The sequence below is a fragment of the Cryptosporidium bovis genome (genome assembly GCF_009768925.1).
Source record: "Cryptosporidium bovis isolate 45015 chromosome Unknown contig_3, whole genome shotgun sequence".
NCBI classification, from domain to species: Eukaryota; Apicomplexa; class Conoidasida; order Eucoccidiorida; family Cryptosporidiidae; genus Cryptosporidium; species Cryptosporidium bovis.
The window spans coordinates 419,256-444,842 of record NW_027125024.1 but is presented as its reverse complement, the minus strand read 5'-3'; the positions used below and the strand labels follow the sequence as shown (position 1 = coordinate 444,842).

Below are 25,587 nucleotides of genomic sequence, written 5' to 3'. Positions count from 1 at the left end.
ACTGATAAATAAATAAAGGCACACATAAGCATGCATTTTAAGATGATTTATTAATCTAATTTTGGCAGTGTATACTAGAGTCTTTAATTTTTTCCGAATTTCAACGAAATATTGCAATAGAAGAAAAAAATACAAAAATTAATTAAATAAATTAATCGTGTACGATATTTTGTCTTAAAAATATGTTGAATTCATTTTTATTAGGAAATATAACAAATCAGTATGGAACTAATTTGATTGAATATTATATAGCAAATAATTCAGATAATAAAAAAATAAGTGGGTACTTTTTAGGATTCACAATAATAATAGTATTGTTGTTATTTTATTATTATGGAATAAACGGAGAATTAATAGTAATATCTGCAATTTTTCCATCATTTATAATAATATATATACTTCGAAAGCAGATATACACTGAACTAGGAATTCGATCATTTTCTGAATTATTTATTATAGGTTCAACATTTTCAGTTATAATTACGTTAGCATTGGAAAGTATAGTATTTTATATGTTAAAATTAAACGATTATAATGAAGATGCAAATAGTAATAGTGAAATAAGTATTCATTGCAATTGTATATCAAATAGTTATTTTACAATAAAATATGGCTGTATTAAGGGTTTAATATATTGCCTAATAATAATGATAATTAAATATATAATTATTATTGGTCTAATTGAAGAACTAGCAAAATTAATAGGGTTACTTACATTAAAATATGAATTGTATGATTTAAATATGAAAAGTAACTTTTTCACACATTATATATCTTCAAATTACGGATATGTATTATCTGGAATATCATGTTCACTTGGATTTGCCACAGTTGAAAACATTGCTTACTTAATAAATTGTGATAATGATATATACAAGATGATATTAGTAAGTATTGCAAGAGGAGTACTTTCAGTTCCATTTCATGTATCTGCATCCGGATTTTCATGTATACTACTGAGTAATATAAAATTTAATATGTTTTATGATGGTATTGGAATATTTTTACTAAAATTACTATGTTTAATACCAACAAGTGTGCTACATGGAATATATGACACATGTTTAGTTTTATTAATGGAATTTAATATAAATGAAGAAAATGCAGAAAAAACAAGTGTATTTATTAATAAAAAAATAACAATACATAAATATATTAATAAAATAATGAATATGAATAATGTTGTAATTAAAGATGAAAACGAACGAAATAAATTTTTAAATATATGTTTTAGACAAAATCAAACATTATTGTCAACATTATTCTTGCTGTTAGCAATTATGTCCTATATTTTATGTTTGTTTCTATTTATCTATAATTTTGTTAATTTAAAGCGCAAAAGATATAATAGAATAAATAACAATGTAATTTCAGTGGAACTTTATTCAAATGAAATGCAGATAGGGTAATTAATAAGGCATATCATTGAATAAAATATTGTTACTTTAAATATTCAGATGAAGGAATGTCCAACAAGCTAGAATAATCTTTTTTAAATAGTTCAATGCTTTCTTCTAATATGTGGTGTGGTTTTTTATATTTGTTGGCTTCTAATTTCACATTTTGAATATTATCATTAAGTATTTTACGCCAACGTTTTGTTCCTGATAACCCATAAAATATTCCAAAAACTGGTTTTAAGTAAACATTCAATTCACCTATTGTAAACACATTATCTTTGTTTTTAGGTTTAATTTCTTTTAAATAATCTATATATTTGTTTAATACATATCCTCTTGTAATACAATCATCAACTTTTTTATTATATATTAATTTGTCTACGTTAGACAATGTAATAAATGGATTATTCATCACTTCTCTCCCGATCATGACACCTTTAATTTTATTCCATTTTCCTTCATTAATCAATTTCTTTATTTTAGTCCTATAGTAATTGTTCTCAAGATCATCATCCACACAATTACAATCACTAGTACTTTGCCCATTATTATTATCATTATTATCATATTCTAATTTAATTTTTTTATTAATATCAATTTCATGATTGCTGTTGTAATTATTATTATTTATCTTAATATATTCACTTCCATTAACAAACCAGCTTCCATTTAATATAGATATAGCCTGATTAATGGATGATATTCCACCATTTAAATAAAAATTTAATTCAGGAAAGTCAACAGTTAATCTATAAACCCAAGAATAATTCAATTTAGGTATTCTTCTATTTTTAGAAGGGTTAATACCATTTAACCATGCTTTTCTTGAGTGGATAATAAAACTATCGGCACCGAGATAGTTATTGTCATCATAGTTAATTAATTCATTATCATTATAAATATCATCTGGAAATATATTTAAAAATTCATTCTTCTTCAGATTGCTCATATTTTTACCTGAAACTATTGATATGAAATTAAACAAATGTTTGTAGCTATCAAATTCATCAACACCTATTCGTGTTTTTATTGACAATTTTGTATTAATACCTAATTTCATTAGTGTTAAATTAGCCTCATTTACTATTCTAGCTACTCTAAAAGGATATTTAAATAAAGAAGCACCAAAATTACCGTCAGAAGCAACTTTTGTTGATGGACATCCAACATTTATATTGTATTTTTTAAACCCATATTTATGTGCAATCAATATTGAATTCTTAATTTTTTCCGGATCACTACCTCCTAATTGTAACACTAATGGATTCTCATAGTCATTAGTCCTTAAATACACATCTTCTAACAAATTACGGCGAGATTCATCCTTATAACAGTGTATTATCGTATCTGACACAATCATTTCTGTCCATAGCTCTGTATATTTAGATATTATCCTACATAGTGTTCTAAAGTGTATATTTGTCACATCTAGCATTGGTGCCACGGAAATTATACATCCATCTAAATTATCTACTACAAAGTTATCATTGTAATGAGCATTTTCTAACTCATTGTTTTCTCCCATTTTATTAAATAAAAAAGAAATACTCAATTTTACTTCAAAATGTCTCCATTAAACATTAAATCAATATTTAAAAAACCCGCCAGTTAGTGCATTAATTTTCGCCTTGATTCCATGCAAGTAATAGAAGAAGGAAATAAGAAAAGATTATATCAAATATAATAATTAATACACTAAAATCAATAACACTAGATATAATTTAAATAGATAAATGATACTGCATAATTCTGTTTTTTTAGGTACGTACATTGCTAACTAAAGAAAATGGCAGGTTGGACAGTGTTTGATTTGTTACTATCCAAAGAGTCAATATTATTATTATCATTGAAAACTTCTACTTTCCCGAGAGGTGAATTAGCCGATACAAAGTCAAGCATGTTTAATTCATCCTCAAAAGCATTTCCAGCATTATTATTAAAAATATCATCAAAATCATCTAATAAATTAGTTTCATTTTTATTGTTCGTGTTGCTATATCGACAGTTATTAATATTATTCTCAACTCTATTATTAATATGATGATTATCGGAATCATTATTATTTGAGTTATTAATATAATTACTCGAGTCATTTGAATTGTCAAATTGCTCGAAAATAAATGATTGATTATCATAAAAATGATAATTATTGTTTTTAGCATTATAACTGTCATTGTTTATGCTTATTTCATTATATTCATTATTATTACTATTATAAATATTATCATTAAATGTATAAATATCGTTATTGGAATTGTTATTATCAATATTAGTGACAATATTACTATTACTTAAATTAGAATCAAACAATGTTGCATCATTAATAGACTCTTTAAATGAATTATTTATTTTGTTGTCTCGATTATTATTAATATCATAATATTCATTATCTATATTTTCTTCTGCTTTATTATTATGTGAATAATCAAATATTTTATCATCATTAAAATTAACTTCATTAGTATTATTTATGTTATGAAACAAAGTATTGTCTTCATTTGATTTTACATTAATTTCATTATTTACATTATTCACATTGTTAATTACACTATTCTGTATAGTAACAAGCTCTTCATTAGTTTCCTCAAAATATAAATCATTCATATTACAGTTTAGTTTACTATTATAAACATTGTTATCATTATCCGTAAATAATGTATTTCCATTGGACAAAAGAATATTGTTACTAACAGATTGTATATCGTTATTATTAAACAGTGAAGCATTAATAACTTGATCGTTATTTATTGAATTATTGAAATGATTATACTCATCATCATCATTATCACCATCAGACCACCAATCATTATTAAATTTTTTGCAGTTGTTATCATCATTATTAGTATTATCGTGATTATTATTATTCATAATTGTAATATCAATCCCTATATCAATATTTTTTTTAATATTAATATTATTATCATTATTATTATTTAACCAAGTATAATTCTGATTAACTTTATTTTCATAACTTAATACGCCCATACTATTTGAAACTACATTACTTCTTTTAATCATATTCGAGGATGATAATTTTGCTGCAATATCTTCGGCAGATAATGGTGTGGCTACTAATTCGTCTACTAAATCATCCTCCATTAATAATGAATCTATTTCATATTCGGTTTGATCATTTCTAGGTTTATTAAAACCTCTATAATTAAAGTTTGAACCAATATTTGATGACACCTGACCACCTGAAAAAAATGTTACACAGTTACATAGTGAGGAAACCGTTCTTGCCAATAATAATTGAAACATTTAACTGAGTAATAGCAAATATGTAAACAAATATACCAAAAATATCAAATTAGTATTTAGAGTTTATTTAACTATCCATGAATTTGTCTTTTATTTAATATAAATTAATTTAGTCTTTTATTCAATATTATTAGTTTTGATAGTATTAAATATTAATACACGTAGGAAATTTTATTTACTTATTTATATTTAGAACAGCAATATTTGCTATATTGTATTGTTTAATTGCTTTCTTATTTTAAACTAACTTTGTGATGCTTTCTGAAAAGAATGTAATCTTTAATCAAGTAAAGAAAAAAAAGGAACTTTAATTCCAAAAATAAATTATATTTGCAGGTAGTGAAGCTTTATGAATCAATATTTATATTATATTCGCTCAGTTTCTTTTTATTTTAAATCTATATTTCTTTCTGTTTCAAAAAGAAAAATTGAAAAATACATACATTTTTACATTTAATATTATTTCACCCGCATTAATTATTGTTGGCGCACAAACATAGCGCCGACGCCTACGTGCTTTAGTTTTTTTAATAATAGTCAAACGGTGATATCAAATAATTTATTTTACCGAATAAACTCACTATAAATAGGTAAACCAGAATTACTAATTATTCTAATAATAAAACATAATGGTGTAATTAATAAATAAATAATATTCGTAACCAACTCTTATTTGAAAATAACAATTATATGTCTCATTCTCTCTTAATAAAAGACAAAAATAATACAAATATTTAAAATATTTTTTTTGATAGAAAATTGGTCTTAGTGTTGTATATTGTGGACTTAAAATGAGTGTTAATGTGAATTAGAGACTACAAATTTCAACTTAATCATGCGACAGGTATATTTATCGTTTATCAAGTATAAAAAGTCATATTACTCCAACTTTGACTACAATCGAAGTGAATAATATATATATGTATTGTCACAGTTAAAATAATAACGCTTTAAATTGACACTACTTATGTTGCATTGGGTATTTACAATCTAATATATATTACACAAATCTATAGTAATACAATGAAAAATATTTTATTCGTTTTTATTTTCAGAAAATACTTAAGGTAAATAAATGTATCAATAAATACAAAAGCAATTAGAGAGTGGAGTTAAATTAACATTGTATTAATATACATTAATCAAAGCAACTGGTTTAATTTTTTTAAAGCTTTTCATTCCATATGCTCTCAATGATGACAAAAACTTCGTTTCTCAACATTCGCAGTTTTAACCGAAATTGAAGGGATCTTAAATATGCGCGTTTAAGACCATATGATGGACTTCCTTAGATGTCTGAGAGAGTTTATTTTCCCCTATATATTTTTTATTCCCATCCCCATTCCCATCCCCATCCCCATCCCATCCTTATTTTTTTACTTTCTAACTTTCGTTTAATAAATTCAACTACATGAAGGTTATTTGAAATGATGTTCTCCTTTATTAACGAAGAACAAAGATAGGAAATTTTGCTAATATGTTCTTTATTTAGTAGAGATTATGGTGTATTGATGATGGCAATCTATTCATTTAAATGGTTCTTCATTAGTTTTGAAGTTCACGAGGAATATTGATATTTAAATGTAAATAAATGCGCACAATTAATCCATTAATTGTGTAAGTTTACTTTGAATACTATTCTAATTCGCTTTAAGTATGTTCGAAGATTTATACATTTAAATGTATATATTGACTTACAATGACAATTAATGTTCATGCTTGTGCAAAATTGAATAATGCGTATTATTATGTTAGTACGTGTAGTTAATATTAAATAAAGTGCTTTTATTTATATTATAATAGATAGATGCATGCAAATTCATTTTTTCGATGTAAATCAAAGAGGAAATGGAGTGCCGTCAATCTAACATTGAAATTTACTTTAAGACAATTGTAGTTGAATTATTGTTTAATTGTTATCTTCATTATTATTATTATTGATGTTTCCACTCTCCAATTCCGTTTTATTGTTTATTCTTTCTTTTTCGATGTCATTCATCAGTTCTGACCTTGATTGAACATGCACAAATTGTTCAAAGTCACCAATTAATGTGGTAGCAAAACTTTCTGTTATACTTGCAAGTAAATTAAGTAACCCAAATAAAGGTGATAATGGGAGCCTGAGTATACAAAATATTAGTGTTAATATATATATATATATTTTATTGGTTTTTCTAAAGTTTTCAATAGGCTCTTTGTACAATAAAATCCATGGTGTAATGAAGGTATCTATTATTAATCCAACGATACCATTCCATATGGCATCTAAAATACTTTTAGGTCTGGGCCTTCTTCCACCTAACAATTTATGGCCGAAATTAAATATAACGGATGTAGTTTGAAATGTACCACCCAGTAAATATCTGAAAAAATGTATTAAACCTACTCTAAATCCTTGAATAAAACCTTCTATATATGTTAAGTCATCATCATATATTCCTCTTTTTACTTCAATAAATAATGACTTAGTACCCCTTTTTAGACCAGAATATACTGCCAATAGATGTGTCACTCCTAATGATGGTAATACTTTTCTTTTTAATTGTCTTGAATAAGATGAAATTAAAAAATGGAAAAATTCACCAATGTCAACGACTAATGCATCTTTATGCAATGAATTTACATTTAATATCATATGTGGTGTATCTAGTGGTAATATATTCATAAATAACAATGCTTCTGGTGTTAGTGTATCAATATTTATATTATCATCAGATGTCCTTATGGAAATCGCAACAATGATATCACTTATTGCGAGTGTTTTAATGTATAATGGTTTACCTATTTTTAATTGATCCCATGGAGTCCTTGTAATGTACATTGGCAAACTATAACCTCCTGATACATAACATACTAGTGATCCTAAATATTTTTTTACTTCTCTATTCCTTTTTTTAATCATTTTTTGTCTTGTAGTATGCATCCATAGTACTTTTTGACGTGAACACGTAATATTATTCATATTTTCTATTTCTTTAGATACCATAAAATACAATGTTTGAACAACCAATCTCTCTAGATTACATGATATTTGTGATATTTGTATATTTATTTCGTCGAATATCGGAGCATATAGTGGATTCATTAGTGATCTCGCAATCGTAAATGAAATAAAATCTCCATTATTTGCACGATCATAGTTTTCTATATTGTCCATTTGTCTATTTATTTCTTCATTTATTAGTTCATTATTCAATTCTTCTCTTTCTGACTTACTATTATCATATTCATTTTCAATATGATCATTATTCTCCTCATTATCTTCTTCATCTTCATCATTGTAATTACTTTTAATCTTGTTTAGTTTTTTTTTATTCTTAGATAATATTCTACTTGATTTATTATTTTTAATTGATTTGAATGATAATTTATTATTGTTTTTCAATTCGTCAATATCTTTACTATCATCATTATCAATGTTTTCGACTGCATTATATTCGTTTCTACTTAAATATATATTTGATGTTTTAAGAATAACAGGTATATCACCTTGTAAAAAATGATCAACATGTATAGAAGATAATCCTATTTTAATCGTTATTTTTCCACACATTAATATATTAAATTTGATTAAATCAGATAATATTGTAACTATTCTTAATATAGATTTCATTACACCATTATATAGTTGAAAATATAATTTTTTAATCAAATATTCAGTTTCAATTAATGAGTCAATATCAGTTGAAGAATTATAATGACGATTATCGTACCTATTTTTAATGTGATATTCGTTGTCCAAACAACATTTATAAATTTTCTTGAGCATTTTCAATACAATATTTATCACAGGATTCTCCTTTGGAGATACTGATCCACCAGCAATAGATAAATTTTTATTCAAAAATATAAATATTTGTTTAATAATAACACTCAATAACTCAATGTCCTTATTACAATCATTTATAGTACTATCTTCATTCATGTAATCACTTTCGGGTTCATTGCTATAATTTTGAAATATCAATTTATTTGTTTGCTTATTTTTTGTTTTTTTTCCTTTTAATGTGTTACTACCTGTTTTAGACTTAATAGTATTATTAAAATCATAAATATCATTATATTCAGTTTTATTTAAATTCTTTTTTCTATTTGTTGTGAATAAACCAGTAACTCCATGACTAAATAGTGTTTTAATATTTTTTTTAGGATTATTAATGTTACTATTACCATCATTAGTATTTATAATTGAAAATGACTTTAATCCATTTAATAATGATAATTTATTATTTTGGGATACACCATTTTTATTATTTAATCCTACCTTATTTTCCCTAAATTCAAGTAGTTTTAAACATATATTTAGTAGTGAATTACACGCTAAATTTAATATTGATATTGAATACATATTTTGTGGTTGTATATTAACATATGTATGAAATAAAGAACCATGAGATATTAACACTAGTTCATTTTGATGTATCCATGAAATACTTATTCTAGGTATAAAAAAAGACATTTTGAATCCTAGCCATGATATTTTTTTCATTTTATTGCTTAAATTATTCCCATATACAGTGTTTATATTATAATTTTCATTCTTTGAAGCAATTGTATGATTATGACTATCATTATTATTTTTTAGTTGAATTAATTCATTTTTTAATGACATTGTTTTAGTTAAATTGTCAGTACTATCATTACTACCAATATTTATATTATCCAATTCATTATTTATCTTGATTTCATTGTCATTTGAGATTCTGCTATTCAAATCAGTAGTATTATAACTAATATTACTTATATTTGTAATATTACCATTTAATAATTTTTCTGCATGTTTTTTATTATCTAATATTGTTAATATTCTTGTACCTTTTGAATTTACCATTAAAAATACATATAATTTACCTGTTATTTTTTGATTTGTATTACTTAGTGAATTAAATGTTGTGAATGTATTTTGGAATTTATTATGATTTATTTTTATCTCATTACTTGTGTTATTATTTATTAATTTATCAATTTTTTTATCGGATGAATATTTAATGAACGTAATTACACTTATTTGTTCATTTATAGATGTAATTGAGTGAGTAGTCCAAACTGATTTTTTTACATTGAAAGGTCTTATTCCAATATATTCGCAATCCCAACTTTTTGGAATATATGGTATTCTTGTATTTGGAGGTATAATTCCTATATCGGCACTTTTTGCTGAAAATATATCTGGATATACATAAGCATTTCCATATAAATGATGATGATTTATATATGTCAATTTTTTTGATGACTTGTTCCTAATTGAATTCTCATTATAACTTATGTTGTTGAAAGTTTTTGATTTTTTAAATTCGTCTATTTTGACTATATTATCATCAGAATAAAAATCACTTTTTTTATGTGATAAACTTTTCTTTTTGTCACTTATTACATTACTTATTGAAGATTTTAAAGTTAATTTCTGTTTAGTTCCGCTTCCTCCTGCAATACTATTTAATCTTTCACTCAAACCCATTCCACTATTACTGTTAATAACCAATGAATTTGACCCACTTACATTTCCCGTTACAACATCCTTAACTGCTTTCTTAGATCTATAATAATAATTATGAGCCCTCGTTTCTGGTGTATCATATGCGATATAGTAATTAGTGAAGTTACATATTTCAAAAAATGGTGCTTCCGCTAATGAAAATATAATAAAATAAGATAAATTCCTTAAATTTGTTGATCCAGATGATGTTGTACCCAATATAGCCGGTATTATCTGTATTGTTATAAGCATAGGTGTATTGTTATCACTTTCAAATACATTTAAATTACTATTTGATTTTGTTAAACCTATGCTCTTTCCCATATTTGATAATCCACCAATACTAATATCACTATAGTTGTTAATTGTATTTATTCCTGATGAATAATTGTTGTTATTATCTTGATGTTTATGCAATGCTATTTGAAATTTGCTTAATTGTGGTGTATACTCGACTTTTTGCCCAGAAAACAATGAAAATTCACGTGAAGCTTGAAATGGCTCATTCACTCCTTCAACGATTGGTTTTGATATCCATATTTTTAAATCTGTATCGTGATATGGTCTTCTTTCATTTGGTCTTAATAATAAGTCACTGCTTGAAAGTGATGTTTTTGGTGGTAATTTAAAATCTATGCAATTATTCTCAATAATATCACTATTAAATATATTGTTTTCATTATTCTGATTTCTGCTTTTATTTCTATATTTTATATTATAATGATTATTATTATCGCTAAAATTATTTTTTATTTCATTTTCATTACATTTTTCATTTGTTATAAGATCACCTTCATTCGTCTTTCTGTTATTCCTAAAATAAATTATACTATTATCTTTATTTTCATATTCAATATCTATTATATTTGATAATTCACTATTTATTTTTTTATGCATTTCATTTGAATTTACATATCTATGTATTATTATTGGGAATGGCAATTGTGATATAAATTCATATTTATTATAAAAAGATACAAGTGGACAATTTAATTGTGATAATAAATCATTATTGTGCGTTGTAGATCCTATTGATATTTTTTGATCGTATTCTTTCCCTTCTATTGATTTTAAAGGTAAATTGATAGAATTATTTGCTCCTGATAAAGATAAATCATATTTGGGTGAGATTTTTGATATATGACTTATTTTTATATTATTTGATATTAAATAGTTTAATTCATTTGAATACAAGGATAAGTTGTTTTTATATTTCGATATATTTAATTTATTATCTATTAAATCTAAACATAATGTACTTAACCTTATATTCTTTAAATTTTCTATTGTTGTAAAATATCTATACATTGGTGGTAGTGGCACGATTATATAGTTGTTTAATGATATATTAAATATACTGTTTAGATTATTATTATTTACATTATTAATAGTGCTGTTGTTTATGTTATTGTTATTGTTTGATGGTATATTGTTATTTATAAATAAACATATTATTGAATCACTTGTATTTTCTATCCTAGATAATGTAGAAAATAATATTCTTTTCGATGATATAGATATACTTATTGTCATACTGTTCAGTGAATTAATTAATTTACTCAAACCAATATTATCTACATCACCAAAGAAATCTTTTATTAATTTACTGTAAAACGGATTCCATAAATTTAGTGGGTTACCAAATATTCTTTTAAGTGCTACATTTTGTGTTAATGTATTGCCAAATGGAAATGAAATTGATATCCTTTTTGATTTATATATATATTTATTTATCATAGTATTTCTAGATTGTATATAATCTGTTGATTCGGATGTATTTGTAAATAATGGATAGCAACAATATTCTAATGGACTTCCATTTACATATATTGTTATATCAAGTTTTTGTCTACATATTGGTAACTCTAACTCTTGTTGTGATTGTATAATGTAATCAACGTATTTACCATTTAATATATCAATTAATGCAGCAAATTCTTGTTGATATACATTTTTTAATTTAAAATAATTTGAGTTTTTATTTATTTTTATTTTGTTAATGTCAGTGTGATGATTATTTTCGTTGAAAATATTTTTATTATAATTAATATTTTCATTATACTTAATATATTTTGGAGAGTATTCTTCAATTAACTCTAATAATTTTATATCATTTACTTGAAAGTCATTTATGTAATTATTTGAAAAATCAATATTTTTTAAATTGGGAATTTTAATTCCTGATGGTATTCTTAGTCTAATATGTATTGGAAATGGTAATGAATTTGTTATCTTAATCAATGGAGTTATTTTGATTGTATACGAGTAACTTGTTACGTATTTATCTGATGTCGGTATATCCATCGATTCAACTTGGCAATTGAATCCCATTAATGATTCAAATGTTAGTGTTGTTATTTCATTGATTATTTTTGCCTTTGAAATATTTCCAGGTTGAGTTGACATGATCTCATTTACCAATGATTTTAATATTGTAAATGGTATTGGAGACATTTTTGATTGTATCCTATTTAATGATTTTTTATCTATTCTTACCTTTCCTTTATAAACAAATGATTTATTCTTTGTTTTAAGATTGCGATTTTTATAATTATTTTGATTATTATTTTCATTACCATAATCATCCTCATAATTATCATCATTATATAAATCATTACTTACTAGCAATGGCAGTATATTTGGTTCCATATCACTTAGTAAAAACCATGAAACAGGTATTGATCTTCTTGAATAAGGTGGAATATCTATATATGGAAAATGATCGCCCATTTTATTTCCATCATTTATAATTAAATCATTACCTGCATTCTTTGATGATTCCACAAATATAGAACCACATAAATATCTTATCCCTTGACGCCAATTTACTGTTACTCTAAATAATGTGTTTGTTGAATTTTCTATTTGTATGCAAGTACCTAATGTCCATATCCATTCATTTGAATATATACCTGATTCTGGTTCTAATACTACTAAAAAACCCAATGTTCCCAATCTATACGCTCGTCTATATAATGTATCGTCTTTAAGTTTGCCTATAGATGACCATGTTGATTGTGAAATTAAAAATCTATGTAACATCATATCTACACCTTCTGTATTCATTCTTAAAACTGGTGTTGATAGTTCCAATTGCTCTGCCAATTGTTTAAGCTCATATTCTGCAATGCCTGTTGAACCAAATAATAAACTTGATTTTTTATCTTCTAGCCAAAGGTGTTTTATGTTATGTTTTTTTCTTTTTGATATACCCAATGCACATAATTCATTTGATATATCACTTAATATTAAATTTGAATTGTTTTTTTTTTTATTTTCCTTGATTAGTTTTGAATTATTATTATTATTATTATTATTATTATTATTATTATTATTATTATTATTATTATTATTATTATTACTATTATTATTATCATTATTATTATTATTATTAATATTATTATTACTATCATTATCTTTAATGTTCATATTTATTACATGATAATTAGAATTATTATTATTATTATTCAAACTTAATATGATATCTTTTACATTCACATTATCTGTTAACATTTTTGATGTTATATTCAAAAATTCATTAAAATGAACTTCTGATTCATCTATTAATGAATTCTTATGGTTATTCTTCCAGAAATCACTATTCCTGTTTGCTTGAATTCTAGCTGCTATTTTTTGACCTTTTCTATGGGTAAATTTTTGTATTGCCATATATACTGGTAAATTAATTGATATATTACAATATTCACCTGATTTTAATAAATGCTTTTTCAAACCTTTAATGTCATTATTCAAATTTTGAACAATACCATTTTCATTTATGCATGAATCCCCAATGCCTACTATTTCTTTTTGAACACATACTCCCTCCATTAATATTGGTTGAACAATTAGAGAAGATTGACCTAGATCATTTATTATTTTCACTGTATTTATCTTTCTTCCATATGCATAAGATAATCCTAATAAATGAAGGTTGCTGTAATCGCTAAGTATTAGTCTTATATTCTGAAGAAAGCCTGATGTTATTTCAAGTGAAATTGATTCTGTGCAAAAATTTACATTTAATATCGGGTAATTATTTATTAAATTGTTCATTAATATATTATGTGTACTACAGTTATAATCCTGATTGTAATTACGGTTATTATTGTTAAAATTATTATTTTTAGTTGAATTTATTATAATATCATACGGAAATGGTTTTACTACAGTTACCATACAATCCATTATTGGATCATGAGTTATTGCACCGATGGTACCTGATAATTTGCAATTTATTATACTTGGAAATTCTAACATACAGTTTGTTTTTTCTATGATTATTTTTAATATATCCAAATTATTATTATGTATTATTATATTAAATGTATTCAACCTGTATTCTATTTTTATTTGTCTAGTTTTATTTAAATGTGAAAGTGGCAACATAAATTGAGATAAAATACTATTCTTTTTCAATATGTCTTCATTTTTTAGTTTATTTTCTTCATCTAAACCGTTATTAATCCATTCTAATGGTACACTTGTAAAGTTAAATAAATTCTCTATTATTGAGTATAATGTATTATCCGAAAATATCGGTTTATTTTTATTATTTATGTTCATATTATTATTATTATTATTATTATTATTATTATTATTATTATTATTATTATTATTATTATTATTACTATTATTATTATTATTATTATTATTATTATTATTATTATTATTATTATTATTATTATTATTATTGCTATTGTTGCTTTCACTACTATTTTTATCATTCTTATGATTAATGGCTTTATAATTGTTATGAATATTAATATTTTCATCTCCATCATTACTATATAAATCCATAGAAATATTAAAAATATCTTTTCCTATATTACTATTATCTAGTTTTAATGCAGGTATTCCATACCTTCTATCTTTATCTAAATTATCCGTATTTTCATGTAATAAATGTCTCTTAATCGCTTCAGGTATACAATTTAAATTATTCTTATATGATAATGGAAAACCTGAACTATATAACAATACAATTTGATTTTCCTGTACAAATTCAAGCGATTCTGATGATAATTTCTGATAGATTAGTTCCTTGTTAGTATTAATACCACTATTAGATGACACATTTTCATCTATATCTAACATATTTTCTAAACTTGTTTTCTCGCTATTTAATTGATTTGTTTTAATATTTGTCGGCAATAATTGTTTTAAAAATGAATTTATATTTCTATATCTATTTACTGTTGGGTCTTCAATAATTTTATTGATTTGATTTTCACAATTATTAATTGAATATGGATTTAATATGCTTTCTGTAATAATGTATGTCTTACAAGATTTACTGTACCATAAATAATAATTTATTATTGAATTCAAGGTGTCTCTATAATATTCATTAAATAACCTAATTTCTTGAAATATATCCATTGATAAAGATAATATTATATTATCTATAAGAAATTCTACATGTAACTCATAAGTTGTTAATTTATTTGATACTTTTGAAACTGTTTTACTGCTTGGAAGTACCAATAACTTAATGTTTTTTATATACAATAATAAATCTCTTTTTATTTGTTCTCCTGATATATCAAATGGTATATATACATTTTTACTATTTAAAGTTAGTAGATACATATATATTCTCAATGAAATTATTTTACAATAATTACAATTGCATTCTTTTTTATTTGAAATCATATTTTTTTTATAATTCAAATTTTCACTAATAAATTTATTATAATTTATTTTAACAGGAAGTCCTGGTAATATCATTAAATCATTGAATTCACATGAAAAATTAAATGTTTCAGTTTTGACTAATGCATTTAAATTCAAATTTAAAAACATAGAAAATGCCACACTATCAGTAAAATCACTTTCATTTATTTTTGAATTAGTACTTTTGCTATTTATATTCAACTTATTGGCATTTACTTCATCTTTTATCTTATAATAATTATTACTGCCATTAGTGTTTGTACTATCATCTAAATTTATTAATGATGATGTATTTCCGTCACTTTTTGAAATATAATAGCTTGGAGTTGAGGATTTTAAATATCTACTTACCGATAATCCTTGACGCTTACCATATCTGCTTGATTTCATAATATAGTCGTAATCTGCCTGGTCATATGTTGATATGTTTTTTCTAAATTTGTAGATTTCATATGAATTCGTAAATAAATTTAATTTTTTATTATTTATTTGGATATTATAGTTATTATCACTGTAATTATAACCTTCGTATTCATCAAAATCTTCATTTGCGTCATAAAACATATTTTCATTACTCATAGAATTTGTTCTATCACATACATTTTTACCACAATAATTATCATAATCAATACTAATATCCTCGTATTCATCATATTCTATATTATCATCATATTCATCATCATTATCGTTTTCATAAAAATCAGCATTATCATATAACTCATCATTTTTTATATTTATAAATGGTGAATTACCATTGTTATTCATTTGATTTTTGTAAGTGTCATTATCCACTGAGCTAGGAATACAATGTACTGCCTTTGACATCCAATCTATTGATACTTCTTCTAATGTTAATTTTGTTGCTTCTTCATTTGATGAATTACTATTAAATATGGAAATATTATTATATTTTGATATGTCTCTATGGAACCATATTTCTAAATTACTTAATGAAATTTGGAAGTCTATTTCTTTTTCATTATTAGACGAGCATAAGTCACTTTCTTCATTAAAGTTATAGTCACCACACCGTCTTATATTTTCATCAATATTGTCTTCTGTATGAAAGTGACGATAACTATTATTTATATTACTATCTAAATTATTATAATCTACTGTTAAACTTTCAAACCCTCTTTTCCTAATATGACCCTTATTTTCAGATATCGGAGATAATATATATGGTACGCATTCCTTTGAATTTCTTTTCTTAAATATACTAAAACTTTTTATTTTTAATGATGAACAATTTTCACTTTCTGCAATTAAATTACTATATGTAGTTCTACTTTTTTTAGAACCCCAAATATTAAATATATTTATTATTGATTTTTTTGAATTATTATTTGATTCATACACATTATCATCACTAACTATTTTACTTGAAATATTTAATAAACTACTATTAATACTATCATCAGTATTTAAAGATAATTTTTCAACATTCTTTATTGGATAGTATTCATCCGAATTAAATTCATCTAGTTCGTCATTTTTTAATTTATACTCGCTATTACTATTATTTGTACTTGAAGTCTTGCACTCACATATTTTATATGGATTTGGTTCTTTTTTCGTATGTAATTGTACATTTCCTGTTAAATTTGATGTTTTGTCATTATTAACAGAAGTGGTATTCATAACATAATTATGTTCCAAACTGTGTAATATTTTATTGTTCCTTTCTATTAATGTATCATCAAATGACATTTTCGAATTATCATCTTTATACTCTATTGAATTAAACGGTTTCAATTTTTGATTCAATAGTGCTGTCATTGGGTACGCTATCACTATCGGTATTGTCTCATCCAACGGGTAATAAATTGGGCCTGTTATTTCTTGATCCAAATAGTTAAACCTATTCACTGAATATATTTCATTTGTTTTATTATCATTATAAATACTAATATCGCTATAACCATCATTAATATCTTCTTTGCATATATTAGATTTGCATACTATACCAAAACTAGATATACTTATCATATCATTTTTAGTATCTAAAATAAAATATCTCATTGTTGAATTCTTATTTCTTGGATATCTCATATTAATTAACCATATATCGTTCCACCAACTGTACATCCTTTCTATATATGGAGAAGATACTGAAAATGTTGTTAAGCTAAATATGAATCTAAAATTATTTAAACACATCTGAAATCTTAAATAATTGTTACCTATCATATTTACTATTATACTTAACAATTCTGATTTATTTATTACGCAATTTGAAAGGCAAGTATCTTCCTCATCAACTAATATATTGTTAATTTTATTGTTATCAAAATTATTAAAATAGTTAATATTTTTCTCCTCACCATCATTGTTTAATTTTAATGTATATTCTCTAAGTATATATGTATCATCAATAACTGGTATTTTCGCACCATCTATAGCAAATACCAGTGGTATATTTATCATACCAAACATAATACCCTTAATAACCGTATTATTTTTATACTTATTGTTAATATTTAATTTTTCTATTGTTTTAGTTAAAATAAAAGATGAATTTATTGATGGAATAAACACATCTAATATTGGACTCATATTTTCCAAATCATTTTCAAGTTTTATATTATTTTTTTTATCAATTGTATTATTATAAATTAAACTATCTATCGAATAATCACCACCTATATTCTTTAAAAATGGAAGTTGTATTCTTAGTTGTGATATTTCAAAATTTAATTTAATTGATTCTGTATATACATTATTAAACTTAAGATCATTTTCAACTGATATATGAAATCTAAAATTATGACTTATTGCTAATGCTGGATTATTTTTATTTGTAAATGAAAACAAATAATAATCTCCATCATGCTTATCATTAATTCCGCTATTTAATTTGTGATCTGTATCTAATATATATTTATTTCTTTTTTTAATCAGTCCAATTAATTTATTATTCATTTGCACATCACTAATATCAAATATACTATTTTTTTTATTTGTAACTGACTCAAAATAGCATGAAGATATGCTTTCTGACTTAATTAAATCATTTAATTCAGGAAATGTCATTATTAATGTGTTAAACTTTACTTTTACCTCAAAAGAAGTGATCATTACTTTATTAAATAATTCTATCATTTTTATAATATTATCATTATTATTATTATTATTACCATTATTACTATGGTTACTATGATGATGATGATGATGATGATTATTATTATTACTTTTAATATTACTACAGTTAATATTTTCATTTTTTCTTTCTCTAAATAAAGATGAATCTAAATCTAAAGTACTAAATCTATTAAACATGTAGAATAAATCTAGCAATTGCCTAAGTGTGAATGGAACCATTGATATAAAAGTAGGTGATATTACTATATTTATTATCATTTGACTGAATAATCCATTTTCATAAAATATTTCATTACTTATCAAAGACATTATAGGCATTATATATACATCGCTTATATCTTTTATTTCATAATTTTCTTTTTTTAGATTTATTTTCATAATTTCTTGTTCCTCCTTCTTAATCGGCCTTTTACCAAATACTGGAAATATTTTTGGTTTACAACCTGAAAGTAAATATTTATTGTTAAACGGAATAGGCAATGGCAAATTTAAACCATATTCCCAACTTGGAAATAGCTCCTGATTGTTTTTTTTAATTACTTTTTCATCAATCATTAAATAATTTCTATCTATTGTCATAAATTCTGGTAAATATGATGTTGAATATTCAGACATAATATTCTTATAAGGTGATTTATATACGTATTCTAGACTAGATGTTTTTTTTGTGAAATACATATCAACATTAGTCACTCTAGTTTTATTAAAATTATTTTCATATTCTCTTATTCTCTCATACAATATTGACCATACACATATGTCACTTACTTTAAATTTTACTTTTAATGACTTTTTGCCCTCTTTACCTATTAATTTCGTAATACAGTTATTAAATTTTTCAAGCACACTCAAATTCATTTCACTATTTACATATTCATAAACATTTTCAACGATAACTAATAATTTTAATGTTATTTTTCTAATTGAAAAATCTAACATACCCCATGTACCATTTCTTAACATCATAATATTGATCTCTTTAAATCCTACTTTAATCTTCCATTCTCTATTATTTAATGCAATGATATTATTACTACTTTCCCCATTGCCAAAGTCATCTGTCTCACTTGTAGTTGATAGCGAACTTTTAATGCGAAAATTTAATCTTGACCCTATCGATTCTCCCGTTAATATTGCTGTTCTAATATTAATATTAGATATATCAAACACATTATAATTATAACAATAAAGTGGCCTTATAATAGTAAAACTTTCATTCGAAAATTCAATTGTATCCTTATGAATGTTCATTAATTTATTGTCTATTAATTTATTTTTGTACAAATTATTTGAATTAACAATAAAATGTAGATAAAAATTTTCAAATAATAAACTAAATTCACCATAAAATTTATCTTTAACTTTTAATTCAACCATATTATTTTTATTATAACCACCACATTCAATACAATGACTTGTTTCGCCTTTATTTATATCAAAATTATTTTTGTTATTTGATTTTAATATTAATTTAAATTGATTTAGTAGTGATTCATATTCATTATTTATTCCAAACAATGTATTCTTCTCTCTGCTATATTTTTTGAATAATTCAAAATATAAATCAATAATAGACTTAAATTTAATTATTTGTTCCTTTGAAAAAAAGAAATTACCATTGTTTACTTTTGCATTGAAAATTATTAAATGTTGATTGATATAAAAATTATCATTTTTTTCTTCATGACTTGAATCTGCACTAGAATCTAATAATATTTGTTTTTCATTAATTATCATCTTAAGCTCAAAACTGAATTGTGGCTCATTATCTATCATATTAACATTTTGTGATTTTTTTACATATTTAAACCCATCAGAGTATGTCAATATAAATGGATAAGTTGATGTATTTATATTACCATCAAATATCTTTTCATTTGGAACTAAATGACCAGAATATTTTGAAAATATAACACTTGGAATATAAAAAGTTTTTTTCAAATACTCTTTTTTAATTTGTTGATATTCACTTATATTTTCTAGTAATTTAACATTTGTTATATGCTCAATGTGTAATTCATTTAAAGTAATAACTATTGATACTTTTTCCTTGTTTTCCTTACTAAAATTGTAACTAGATGTAAAACAATACATATTGATAGTATAAAGTAATAATTCTGAATCATAAATATTTACATTTGATTCCTCCAGTATAAATTTAGCTGATTTAAATAGTTTTAAAAAATGATTATTGTTAACTTCACATTCTATTAATTCTGAGTTATCTATGATATTATTATCAATTCTGTTCTTTCTAATTGACGAAAAGTTACATAATATCTGTTTTAAATTATATTTAAATTTATCTGGAAATATTAACAATTCATAACCATTTAATAAATATAACATTCCAGGAAATATGTTTATATTCAATTTTTTGATTAATATATAAAAATCCTTAGTTGAATATTTTATTTTCAGATCACCTATTGATATAACTTTTACATTAAAATCATTATTATGATCACTTAAATTAGTACAACCATTAGCATTGTTATTGTTATTAATAACATCACCATTTAAATTTGTATTAGTTGTTAATATTTTAATACTATCATTTTTCATATCAAATGAATAACCACTTTTTTGTACTGTTACATTAACTAAAATATTACTCAGTAATATTTCTACACCATTGTAGGCTGTATTTTCCTCTAAAAAATATTCATTTTGTAGTAAATATATCAATATATCATTATATAATAAGCTTTCAGTCATTTGATTAATTTCATTATCATCGAAATCGAAACTTGAGATATTCCCAATACTAGAATTCATAAAACCTGTGAATCCCTTAAATAGGGATTGACTACTTTCCATTACTCTGAATGTTTTGAGTGAATTAATAAGATCATTCGGCGATGAAATTATATCTGTCACTATTCTATTTATTTTTAATCCTATAAACTTATCTTTAATTAAATTTAATGAATTTGTTGAATTACATTTATCGTGTTTATAATAATCAGTGTTTCTATGATCTACTTTAAAAGTATATAAACTTAATTCACTATTGTTTTCACCGTTGACAATGAATTTCGTATTTTTACTCATTTCTACATTAGAAATTCTGTCAGATTCCAAGTAACAACATAGACAGGTGTTAACATCCGATTGACCGTGAAAATGTCTTACGCATAAGTGTTCCGTAGTGTAGTGAGATGGAGACTTTAAATTAATAGGATATTTAGATTTTATTTTAATATTATCAAATTCAAAAGACATTTTTGAATTAATTTTTGTTACTGAGTTTATCATCATAAACAATGATTTTACTGTTTTTTTTTCAATATCATTATTTGATCTGAATAATATTGAGCCAATGTTTGTTGTCACATTTGGAATTAGCGATCCAATTATCCATATACTTTTTAAATAATAAATACTGATTTCTGAAATATTTAATGATAAATAATTATAACAATTATTCATGCTATTAATATTGTTGCAGTCATCAATATCTATTTTAAATGAAGTAGAATTTGGATTAAATCCTATTATTTTTTGAAATTCACCATCGTATTTATTTAATTTACCATTATAATCAAAACTAATGCTTGCAAATAACTGTTTTATCTCAACTTTAAACCCTTTTATTTTTTTAAAATACTCATCTATATTTAATTTTGTATGATTAAATCTGTTTATTTTGATTTTGTTATTATCAATATCAATTAGTTTTAGTTTACTATCATCCTCCCTTTTATTAGTATTACCACCATTAAATATATCAATAGAATTATTTACTACTAAATAATCATTTTTATTACCAATTTCTATTATTTTAAAGCAAGGCAAAAAATTTAATGGAATAAAATAAACACTACTATATGGTATTCTTTGTAGTTGTTTTTCAAAATAAAATGATTTGTTCTTTCTAACTAATGAATTAATTAATGAAACCTCTGATTTGCATATTTCTAAATGGCTAAAATACAAATAAGTTGATCTATTGTAAAACAATTCTTTATCTGTAATAATATTAATACCAAAACTTAAAGTTAAACTTGATATTTTACCGATTATGTCTTCAATATTGTTACATTTAATGTTATTTATTATTATATATTTCATCCATTCAGGAACAATATCTATATTATCATAAATACTATATAAATCTGATAATACTAGCGATAACTTAACACTAGGTAAAGTAATCTGTAATTTGTTTTCACTAGAAAACCACTTTTTAAATGTTGAAAATGAGTCAAATTCAATATTGGATTTACCAGTAATTAAATTATCACAACTATTCATTTTTTTTATAACTTTTTTTAATACAAATTCATGCACAGCATTTGAATTTATATCATTTGCTTTATTAAATATGTTAAAAAAACCTTTTGATACAGAAGAATAATCATTTAAAAATTCATTAGCTGACATATGTATTGAAACAATATCCCTTATAGATAAATATGTCTCTAAATCAGTTAGAACATGTTTCGGTATTTTTGATAAACCAATATGTGAGCTGTTTCCTTGATTGCTTAGAATGACTATTTTTAAATATTCTTCCATGTTTTTTATAGTTTTTCTATTATTATATATATACTGACAAGATTTTAAAAAAGTTGACCACTGATTAAAATAATTTATAAAATTATAAAACGAAGCAATAAAATCCGTTGTACATATTACAGATAATGGTTCAATATGTTTGATATCATCCTCAGAAGGTATTATATTTGTAAATTTATCTGTACTTGGAAGAATTATTAATTTGCTACACTTCCATTCCTTAGATGAAATGTAATCAACATAATCCTCACTATCTCTAAATATACCATCAAATAACTCATGCGGTGCATTTAAAGATCTTATATCCCATCTTTTAAATAGTATATGCAATTCTAATCCATTATCAGTTGTTAATTGAATTGTATTAGACAAGCTTTCCGGAAGCTTTATAAATTTGTTATTACCATTTTGTGTATGTTTTGGATAATCGTTATAATCAAATTCCTTAGATGTATTTGAAAATTCGGTTAATTCTTTTACATATTCCATCCTTGATGCATCATCATTATTCAAATTACATAAAAAATTATTTAAAAAACTTAACTTTTGAGTTTCTGTATTTTCTGATGAAAATATAAATGGTAAAATATTTTTCAATGTTTTTGATATGAATCCGCTATCATTTTTACTGGAAATATTTTCATCATGCTTTAATTCATCACTCATTTCTTCACTATTTAGTTTTGAATCATTTCCTATATCTAATATTTTTGTAATTACATTTTTTGGTACTGATTTTAATAATAATTGATCAAATACTCTGTATATTATTCTAAGACTGTAAAATCTTATCCACATAAATTCTAACAAGTTTTGTTGTTTACCTTTTAATTCTTCTTCTGACAAAATATTACCATCATTTGGTGAACTTATGTTCATAGAATCGCACAATATTTCAATACAAAATGGCTTTGGGCCAAATGTATCATCTAAAAAAAAACCATGAATATTATTTATATTTATATTTAATGAATTAACTAATGATACCTCTATAGATTGTGAAATTATGTTATTTACTTTCTTACTTGACCATGGTGATATGTAATTATACCATTTTCTTAATTTTCTTATTTTCGCGTTATGGAATCTTTTACACCACTTTTTTGAATCCCATTCATCCAAAGTGGCCATCCTAAATTGAATATCAACATCCCATGCTTCAATATTTAATGGATTATCCTCACTCGGCATTTTATCTGTTTTTAAACATACTTTTACTCGTCTTATGTTACTATATATTATTATAAATGGTAAATCTGCTATTTCAAACAACAGTTGTGGTATTGGAATATTTCTTAACTCAATTTCTAGTGGTGAAAATGAATTTATCTCTATATTTTCTGCCAGATTCCAATTACCAAAAACATCTGAGCCCAATTTCTCCAATAGATTTCCTATTAAGGATTTTATTATTGAAGATCCCAAAACCATTCTGTATAATATTTAAAAAAACTAATAAATAAAATAAAATTCAGTAATTAAAAAAAATGAAGAATAAAAATGAATTTATATGAGTAACTTGTATTATATTTAACAATTAATAATACTACTTTAAAATTTACAAAAATTTCTTTCTAAATAGTTACTAATAAAAAAAATGATTGCATATTTATCTAATAAATGCACATATTACTCTATAATCGGAGTATTATATTTACTATTATTCCAACGTTAATATTTGAATTTGCTATGTAATTTTTTTTTCAAATATCAGTACCCGTATCTTAGTCACACAAATCTTATTTTCATAAAAAACAATCCACTAACTTGTTATCACTTAGTCTTTAAATGAATTCGTGTAAAAAGTATGTAAATATATATATACATTAATAAATTACACACTTTTATATATGTTTGCTTATCCCACGGATTTTGATTATTTTATTTTTATTCAAATATCTAACTATCATTTCTTTTTGCATTAGAGCCTCAAACATGTGGTCAAAGGGCGGGACTTGATTTCTATAATATTTAAAATAGTTTTCATTCTTTAAGCATAAATTAAAGTAGTAATTGACGAACATGCTAACATTATGCTGATTCACTAATATTTATTACCACTGGTTGTCCATATTTGTCTGCTTTTAATAATTAAAATCTATTTAAAGAACATGTTTTTATCTCTTTCTAAATATTTGATATTGCAATTAT

General features: G+C 23.5%; 4 protein-coding genes across 4 annotated transcripts; 1 reads left to right on the top strand and 3 right to left on the bottom strand.

Moving 5' to 3' along the window:
- Nucleotides 1–182: 182 nt before the first annotated feature.
- FG379_002160 (uncharacterized protein) lies at nucleotides 183–1,409 on the top strand (the record flags this gene model as incomplete). The annotated part of the gene is made up of 1 exon (XM_067328029.1): nucleotides 183–1,409. One exon carries the CDS (start codon nucleotides 183–185, stop codon nucleotides 1,407–1,409), a length of 1,227 nt encoding a protein of 408 aa, XP_067183568.1.
- A 31-nt stretch (nucleotides 1,410–1,440) lies between these two features.
- Nucleotides 1,441–2,925, bottom strand: FG379_002159 (uncharacterized protein; the record flags this gene model as incomplete). The annotated part of the gene is made up of 1 exon (XM_067328028.1): nucleotides 1,441–2,925. The coding sequence occupies one exon, from the start codon at nucleotides 2,923–2,925 to the stop codon at nucleotides 1,441–1,443; it is 1,485 nt and encodes a 494-aa protein (XP_067183567.1).
- Nucleotides 2,926–3,173: 248 nt separating this feature from the next.
- FG379_002158 (uncharacterized protein) lies at nucleotides 3,174–4,661 on the bottom strand (the record flags this gene model as incomplete). The annotated part of the gene is made up of 1 exon (XM_067328027.1): nucleotides 3,174–4,661. The coding sequence occupies one exon, from the start codon at nucleotides 4,659–4,661 to the stop codon at nucleotides 3,174–3,176; it is 1,488 nt and encodes a 495-aa protein (XP_067183566.1).
- A 1,909-nt stretch (nucleotides 4,662–6,570) lies between these two features.
- Nucleotides 6,571–24,867, bottom strand: FG379_002157 (uncharacterized protein; the record flags this gene model as incomplete). Its single annotated transcript, XM_067328026.1, has 2 exons — nucleotides 6,571–22,409; nucleotides 22,452–24,867. The coding sequence occupies 2 exons, from the start codon at nucleotides 24,865–24,867 to the stop codon at nucleotides 6,571–6,573; spliced, it is 18,255 nt and encodes a 6,084-aa protein (XP_067183565.1).
- Nucleotides 24,868–25,587: the final 720 nt, after the last annotated feature.